Below are 9,239 nucleotides of genomic sequence, written 5' to 3'. Positions count from 1 at the left end.
CGTCATCAGCCACGAACTTCATTACCAGCATCTTTGTGCTGATCACTGCCCCGAGATCGTTGATGGTCTTCCTCCCTAAGATGATGTTGTAGGCTGTGGAGTCGCGCAGAACCACGAACTCAGCCATTACCGATCTTCGCCCCCGTCCTAGTCCTACTGATATCGGCATGGAGATTGTCCCATCTGACTTGATGAAGTGGTCGCCTAATCCTACAACATCGTGCTGGTGGGTCTTTAGGTAGGCATCCCGCAGACCCAAGGCATCGAACACATTGCGGAACATGATATTTGAGTAAGCCCCGGTGTCTATGAGGATGCGCTTGATGAGGCCGGTTCCCACTCTGGCCGTGATGACCATGGGAGGGCTTTCCGCGACTTCGTCAAACCACTGGTCCTCCGGACCGAATGAGATGGGTGGCGACCTCGACCTCTTGGGGCTTTGCGCGGAAGATGAGGAAACCGACAGGACTTTGGTATCTTTCTTGTGTGCCGACTTCGACCTTGGAGGCGCGTCTCTTGCTGTTACCACGTTCACTATGGTGAGGTCTTGTTCGTTGTCGTCCTGGTCATGACGTCGCTTTACTGCGTGGGTCTTGTCCTCTCCCTCGCGGTCGCGATCTCGTCTTCTCGACTCCCTGATGAGATGGGAGAATTCGGCCATTTTTCCGTCCCGGATCGCTTGTTCTAGCGCATCCTTGAGGTCGAAACAGTCCTGTGTCTTATGTCCATAGCCCTTATAATAGTCACAATAGAGGCTCTTGTTCCCCCCGGTTCGGTCCTTCAGAGGTCGGGGCTTCGACAAAATTCCCTTTTCGGCTATCTGCTGATAAACTTCTATGATGGGACGGTGGGGGGTGTAATTGGTGAACTTCCCAACTCGAGGGAATGGCCTGGGCGTCTTGCCCGAACCGCTGTCTCTGGCGTGCTCCTTTTGCCTATCTCCGCCGCCGTGTTGCCTAGGTTGATTGTAGGAGGGCTGCCGCTTGTTGGCAGCCACGACTTGACTAACTTCTTCATCGTTGATATATTCCCTGACTACGCTTTGGATCTCCTGCATCGTCCACACCGGCTTCATGGTGAGATGCTTTCTGAAGTCCTCATTTAGAAGTCCGTTCGTCAGACACAGACTAGCTACCGAATCGGTTAGCCCATCGATCTCCAAGCATTCGTCGTTGAACCGGTCCAGATATTTTCTGGTCGGCTCGCCGGACCTCTGCGTCACCCCGAGCAGATTGATCGGGTGCTTTGCCTTTGCGATTCTGGTAGTAAATTGGGCTAGGAAGGCGTGGCTGATATCCGTAAACCTGGCCACCGAGCCCTGCGGGAGGCTGTTAAATCACCGTATTGCAGGTCCTGCGAGAGTGACTGGGAAAGCGCGACACCTTACCTCGTCACCTACTCCTTCCAGGTTCATTCTGGCCTCGAAGGCCGTAAGATGTTCCTGTGGGTCTTGTGTTCCGTCGTACCTCATGTCCGTCGGCTTGTCAAAGTGCTTTGGCAGCCGGACCTCGAGGATGGAACGATGGAATGGGGTTGCGCCCATTATCACGGGTCTCTGCGCTCTCCTTGGTCTTCCCTCGCCGTCTTCCCGTCGCCCGTCCTCCCGGTCGCGTCTCCTTTCTCGTCTGGTGTATATGATGGGGTCGCGGTGTCTTCTTTGGCGTCCTTCCTCCCGGGTACTCTCGGGTTCAGATCGTGGGCTCGGCATCCGCCGGGAGTGACTTCTCGGAGGAGACTGGGAGTAGCTTGATTCGGGAGATCGTCGATTATGTTCCTGATCTGCCAGTTAGCGCTCCAGGTTCTGCATCCTGTGACGCAGTTCCTGCATTATCCTGGCGCTGTTGTCGCCTGTTCCCCCAAAGGGGGCGTCTCTCTTGAGATCGTGAAGACGGCTCGGTTCGTCGTGGAGGGGACCTCGTGCGCTCCTGGGAGGAAGCCATGGAGGCTTCCCCTCTGCGCTCGGCCTCGCGGCCTGTTCCTCCTGGGCCCAGTACAACGTCCATTCAGGCGATCCCCACAGACGGCGCCAATGTTCGGTAGGTCGGGTATCAGACGGTTCGGGTTGATACTTCGGTTGATGAGAGGGGGAATCGCCTGGTTCCGGGTTGCTGGACTAGAGGAGGTGTAACCGACTTCCCGATCTCTTCGTGTGGAGGGGGGTGTCACCTGCAAAGACACTCCGACGCTCTAATCAGTCAAGTGTGCAGGCGAAAAGTGAGAGAATGGTATGTGACGTACCTTGGGGGAGGGGTAGGACCCTCCCCATATATATCGTGTCAGAGGCGGGTCCCACAAGGGCAGAACCCACCTTCCTCGAAGCTTCCCTATACAGCTGTAGTGGAGAGCTGTCTAGGACGCGTGTCCGGGTCGGTACTTGAATGCCTCGCACCCGACCGTTTGGGTCTGGTGGTTTGCGGGTCGGGTCGGCCCATGTGATGTTTGGGCCAAGCCGTAACAGTTTTCAAATGATGGGTTGACAAATACATGTAGAAAAGGTTGTAACAAAAGAAATTGATATACAAAATGCAAGGTAAAAATAAGTTTAAGAATAAAGTATCGTTTTTGTCCCCAACGTTTGGGGTAAGTCCTATTTGTGTCCCTAACGTTTAAATCGTTCTATTTGTATCCCTAACGTTTATAAAAGTGATTCAATGTTATCCTACTATTAATTATACTAACAAATCAGATTATATTTTTCAATTATTCTCACTTGGATGTATTCATTCTCAATTAGGTCTCACTTGGATGTATTTGATTTTAATATTATACCCACTATTTGTGTTTAGATTCAAAAAAGTGAATTATGTAAATGTTGTAGGAATTAGTTTCAACTTTTGATGAGCTATTTTTTGGAGTGGATCATCGATTTTATCCCAGACATTTACATTTTAACTTCAAGAAGAGATTTTTAAAACTCAAACTAAAGCGTTTATGATGTGTAATTGATGGAAGGATAACATTGAATCATTTTTACAAACGTTAGGGATACAAATAGGACGATTTAAACGTTAGGGACACAAACAGGATTTACCCCAAACGTTGGAGACAAAAATGATACTTTACTCTAAGTTTAATGTTCTCTTTTTTTTTTTTTTCCATTAAAGTCCTTGTCAAAATTCATTAGGAGAGTTGGACCGAATAAAACATAACACAAAATCTCATCCCTTTCTTGCTGCTACCTCAGTAGTGCATAATGTTTAGGCTGCTTATCTAAATTGTGAACCTGAAGATTGTCATGTCAAATCAAGATCCTGTTGGTCTGGTTTAGAATTATCTTGCATTAAGGACTGTTCTTCTTCCACAAGCTCAACCTCCTTGTTTTCTGAAAGTTGCTGCTGCCAACCATTGGAAGATGAAGGAGGAAGTTCTGCCTCAAACAGCATCCAATTCTTACTCTTGGCATGAAGCAAGGCAGGGTACAATACAAACCCCACCAGAATCACCGCCCCACTCACCACGGACGTTCTCCAAGAAGCCAAGCACATCACAAGAATAAGCAAAAAGGAAGGAGGCACACAAATCATTCCCACCCAAAATGTTTGCAGTGGAACTCTGTAAGGTCTATGAAGATCTGGCCTCTTCACTCTCAAAGTTATAAAAGCTGCAACCTCGAGAAGCATTCCTACAGCATATAAGAAATTGAGAAACTCCATGATTTCCTGAAAGCTCATCCATGACAAGAAGATAACTCCAGTGGCAGATAACAAAATGCTAACAGTGGGCGTTCCATACCTAGACCTACAAGATATATAGCGCCACATAAAATTATTAAACCGTTGAAACTTCCCACTCACGCAATTAATATATCTACAGAAAATGTTCACATTGTGCTCACAGGTCACAGCTATGTCTACAAATAACATTTCTACCAAAAATGCCTTTTATGTATGAGCTAATTAAAGGGAAGATACCACAAACACGTTTAATTAGGACAGAGTGAAGCTATAGAAGTTAAGAATTTAAGATGTCTCTACTGTATGCCATCTAAGTTTTTCCATTGACAAAGAAAAGAGGAAAAGAAAAGAAGGTAAGAGAAGAAATAACTCTGACCTTACAGCAAATACAGATGGAAGCATTCCGAGTTTGCTCATCCCAAGCAGTTGAAAAGAATCACTACACATTTCTGCTTCGAACAAGCCTAGGTTAGACACGGCAGCAGCCGCTTGAATCCAGAGTTTCAACCAAAAGCCACCAATTAACATCCCTACTTCTGCAAAATAACCATCTGTCCACTCACTAGGGGAGGATCCCAAAGCACCTGTTGCGGCTAGTAGTGGGATCAAATAGGAAGACATGACCAAAACAAGTCCGCCAAGAAGAGCTTTTGGGAACGTTTTACTGGGATCTTCAACCTCCCCTGCAAGAGTACTTGCCTTATCCCAATAATTTAAATTCCATAACATACTATTGAAGTAACCTCGCCAGTCCACCTTGTTAAAATCCACAAGAAGCCACCGGCTAGGCCTAATTTTGGGAATGGAGAGAATTCCCATTATGAGGAACGGTAAAAGAGAGAAGGCGGCGAGCACGACAGCGGAAAAGCCAACAATGTGAAGTCCCCGATAATTCAAGTAAGTTAGTGAGAGAGTGATCCCTAGAAGAGCAGGGACTCGAGCAATCATTTGGTGAAAGATGGGCAAGGAATGTTTCAAGTAATCGAGGAACAAAACCGGGTAAAGGGCATTGTCCATGACTCCACTGAGCCATTTCCAGAATCCTTCCTGGAAACCCCAGAAAGGGCTAAAAGCAGATGATATCCAGATAACATATCCACCATTTTCAGGGAAGCTGGTGGCGAGTTCAGCGGTCAGGAGGGCTTCCGGAATGCTCCAGATAAGTGGGAAAATGAAGAAACCAAGCAAGGACAAGAGAGGGCCTGCTCCTGCCCTGACAGAATCTTCCACTCCAAAAGGACCCCCAGACACTTCGTAGAATATCAGAGCTATCAGAGGCAACAGTGTTAGCTTTGGATTCGATTTGTTCTTCGCATAACTACCCATTCCCTCTTCTTCTTCTTGTTCACTCATCAAGTTTACAACTTCGTAAGACTGAGATAGACACCCCCAGCCACAGCCAAATTAAACATACATATATTGCATACATTACATATGCCTCAAGTGCAGATTAGATTAAAATCATTTCAATATCAAATCAATAACATAAACCGGAAGAGCAGATGGAAGTACCTTCCTTTCGATCCTATGTTGAGATGAGAGAGTAGCGGACTAGGTGGAACAAGTTGACTTGTCCTGCATCTTTGCTGCTTCAGTAAGATGCTGTCAAGTTCTTGTTTTGGAACTTGTTCTACCATTGTTCTTTAAATAAACGTGTTCAGAGCGCACATGTCCTTGCAAAAAATAAAATTATTATGCCACTATGCCATGCCATCTCTTTTTCTACACCGATCCTTTTCTAGAATAAAAGTAATTAAATAATAAATATAATAAACCTAAGTTTATAAGTCTTCCTTGATTGATTGGTTTACATCGTCAAATAGACATCTTATGAAGTATTCTCTCGTGTTACTTTGTTAGGTTTCAATTTTTACCATTAAAAATTAACTTCCTAATAAATGACACAATATATTGAAAAAATAATTTTTTATTTCATTTGAGAAGATAAAGTATAATCTTTTAATGTATATTTTGTGGTAGGATAAAAAAAATATAAAAGCAAAAATATTAAAATGCTAGAAATTACGCTTTACTCTCTAAATTGAAAAAAAATTGAGAGGATTTATTTCCATATTTAGAGGAAATTTCTAGTGGTGTGACCTGTGGTGGCTAAAGGTAGCTTTTCGTTGACCAACAAGTATTTTTGTCGACACTTGATACTGGTCATTGCAAGAGAGGCGTTATTCATAAGGCTAATTAATGATGCTGTTACGTAAAGGACAGTAACTCTGATTAAGTCATAACTCGGCTCATTTTTTTATATGAATGTTATGTATGTGTTATGCTTCGATATGAATATAGGGTGCGTTATACATTGAGATAGCAGCTACTATTTGTAAATTGATAAGTTAGAAATCGAGCGTTCGATTTCTTTGTTGTTGAAGTTTTGATACAAATTGGACGATCCGATTTGTATAGAAGGAAGAAATTTGAAATTTTTGAGATACTGTAATCGATAGGTCTGATTTGAGTGTTTTTAATTTTTTTTATTTCGAGCCGTACTAAATCAGACCGTCCGATTTGTATGAGCAAAAAACTTTTAAACGTTTAAATACAAATCAAACCATCTGATTTGTATCCTTATATATATACCCCTACTCCAGTTGGTAGAATTCTCTCTTTTTCTTCATTTCATTGTTGCTCACCTCTTCAAAACTCTCCCTCCTATCATACTCTCCTCTTTTGCTTTAAAATTTTACTATGAGTTTGAATATTTTCAATGTGAGTTAAAATATATAAGAGAAAATATTTATATTAATATTAATATTATAAATATTTATTTATAGTGTATAATTTTGATATAAATTTATAAATATTTATTTATAATTTATAATAGATAGGTGGATTTAAATTTTACTTATTTAATGTTTATTTATTAAATATTTGGGTTAAGTACAATTTTAGTTTATATAATTAATTATCTCTAAAGTTTTTTTACATTTAAAATCGTCCCTAACATTGAACTTAGTTTCAAAATCGTCCTTCGAACAAAAATACCCTTATGTTTGTTGTTCTCTTTTCTTATCAAACTCTTCTACAGAAAGCTCTCTCTCTCTCTCTCTCTCTCTCTCTCTCTCTCTCTCTCTCTCTCTCTCTCTCTCTCTCTCTCTCTCTCTCTCTCTCTCTCTCTCTCTCTCTCTCTCTCTCTCAAACGACCTGTAGTTTTGAAAAAAATAAATATAAATAGGTTATAATTTATTTTATTAATTAGAGTTCCTTATTTTTAAAAATTAATTTATTAAGAATAATTAAATTAATTTTATGATTGATAAAGTTTAAATTAATTATGATTTGCAAATAATTTTTTATTATAACGAGATATTTCGAGAAAAGATAAATTATTATTATTAATAATATTAATATTTTTACCCGCTTTGATTAAAATAAAATTTAGTTAACATTATTATTAAGTTCAAAATCTGCCGGTATGAGTAAATATCGGTACTCTTCGGTGAACTTAGTTTTGTTAATGTTTCATCGTATATCTTTTATCATTATATTACTAATGTCATTTATATTAGTAACTCATATATATTTATCCTTATAGAATTTGAATCCTCTAAATTTTGAATTTTCATTTTAGAGGGCACGGTGTGATCTTTCACCTTTAAATATTTTCTCTCTCATATTTTTCTTGGTCTCACTTATAAAATAAATGGTAAAGATTACTGATGTAGAATTTATAACTACAAACTAACCGGCAAGTGCACCAGGTCGTACCAAGTAATACCTCGGATGAGTGAGGGTCGATCCCACGAGGATTGATGAATCAAGCAACAATGATTGAGTGATTGGCTTAGTCAGACAAATAGAAAATCGTGTTTGGGAGTTCAAAAGCATTAAACAGTAGATTCAGAATATCAGAAGGTAGGCAGTAAATAAGTTGAAAATAATATATGGAGAAACAATTAAGGCTTTAGAGTTATCTATTTTCCTGATTGACTTTTCTTACTAACTATTTTAATCATGCAAGATTTAATTCATGGCAAACCATATTTGACTAAACCCTAATTCCTTAGACCTTTTTAGTCTCCTCTAACTCTCAAAAACTGCCAATTCTTTGGTCAATTAATTTCAATTAGAGGGTGAAGTTCAATTCTAGTTATATGCCAAAGAAATCCTAATTACCCAAATATAAGAGGATTATATGTCACGTATCCCGTTAAATGCAGATAATTAGAAATTTATGAGAATATATTTTCAAGCTGTTGTTCAAGTAAAGAGCTTTTCCAAGTTATACAAGAACTCAATTAGAAAGAGGGTCATACTTACGTTCCACCCAATTTCATAAAATAAAGAACGAAAACAATTCTTGAATTATATGAATCAATACATGAATTAAAATAGAAAAATAATAGAATCAATCCATATAATAGACAGAACTCCTAACCTTAACAGTGGAGGTTTAGTTGCTCATGGTTCAGAGTGGAAACTAGGATTCTCTTAAACTGTAAATTGGAATGAGGTGGAATAATCCAGAAGAGAAGTTTCTTTTCTCTTTTATACCGAATCCTAATTAATTTAAATTATAATTTTTAAAACTAAATAATATCTTTTCCTATTTTAAAATAAAAATTAAAGTTTAAATCAGAATTAAAATAAAATCTTCGTGCATCTTCAATTGATGAATGGAGACCACTTGCTTCGTAGGAAGGCACGCCTAACTTGGCACGGAGCTGCGCGTTACTTGGAGTCACCGGTGTGTGTTGGTGTGCATTGCTTGAGCATTGCGCCTTACTTGAGTATATCATGCGCCTAACTTAAAAGGAGTAACTTCTCTTGCGTGTTGTTGTTGAGCATTGCGCCTAACTTGAGAAATCTCAAGTTAGGTGCAGCCTAGGCAGAGCTACTTGGGCACTCTTCTTTCATCCTTGTGCCTAACTTGAGAAATCTCAAGTTAGGCGCAAGTTTGGCTGCATTGGATTGATGTGGATGGCTTGTCTTGGTGCCTAACTTGAGAAATCTCAAGTTAGGCGCCACTTTTGCTGGCTTGGTGGAGAAGAAGTATGGATTATTATACGTCGTTAGAAAGTTCTAAAAGTTAGCTTTCCAACGCCATTAAAATCACGTTCATTGGACGTTTGTAGCTCGAGATATTTAGGTTTGAGTGCAGAGAGGTCAAGGTTGACAGCATCATTCGCCTTCTTCTTTTTTTCTGCGGAAACTCCATCAAATCCAGTCAAATGCTACCTAAAATAAACAGAATTTCACATGACTCAAAGTAACATCCATAGTGGCTAAAAGATAATTAATTCTTGATTAAACTCAACAAATTAAATGTAAATTCACTAGAAAAAGATAGGAAAGACGCTCACGCATCAATTACACTTTACCTTCTAAAGTAAAATCTAAAATTTAGAGGATTCAAATTCATCTTTATATATATTATTACTTGTATTTTAATATATCCAACTTTCATAATTATTCGTTTAAGATATTTATAATTGGAATCGCTATCTCAACAGTTCCAGAACTTTGACACCCAACCCTTCCATTTAATGAACCATGACACCTAGCCATTAAATCACCATTAATCATCAGCATTTTCTTAGTTCCATTCATTTT

The 9,239-nt window shown here is 40.0% G+C and overlaps 1 protein-coding gene across 2 annotated transcripts; it reads right to left on the bottom strand.

Moving 5' to 3' along the window:
• Positions 1-2,928: 2,928 nt before the first annotated feature.
• LOC112749943 (probable polyamine transporter At3g19553) lies at positions 2,929-5,429 on the bottom strand. Of its 2 annotated transcripts, XM_025798386.3 has the most exons (3): positions 5,187-5,429; positions 4,051-5,048; positions 2,929-3,738 (listed from the first exon to the last, which is right to left on the bottom strand). In XM_025798386.3, exons 2-3 carry the CDS (start codon positions 5,025-5,027, stop codon positions 3,234-3,236), a joined length of 1,482 nt encoding a protein of 493 aa, XP_025654171.1. In that variant the 5' UTR covers positions 5,028-5,048; positions 5,187-5,429; the 3' UTR covers positions 2,929-3,233. The 2 variants fall into 2 exon arrangements, with proteins under 2 accessions (XP_025654171.1, XP_029149039.1); XM_029293206.2 differs by having other exon boundaries at positions 4,051-5,429.
• Between the last annotated feature and the right edge of the window lie 3,810 nt (positions 5,430-9,239).

This window comes from Arachis hypogaea, chromosome 15, assembly GCF_003086295.3.
Source record: "Arachis hypogaea cultivar Tifrunner chromosome 15, arahy.Tifrunner.gnm2.J5K5, whole genome shotgun sequence".
Taxonomy (NCBI): Eukaryota; Viridiplantae; Streptophyta; class Magnoliopsida; order Fabales; family Fabaceae; genus Arachis; species Arachis hypogaea.
Note: the sequence above shows the minus strand (reverse complement) of the source record. Positions and strands in the feature narration are given on the sequence as shown.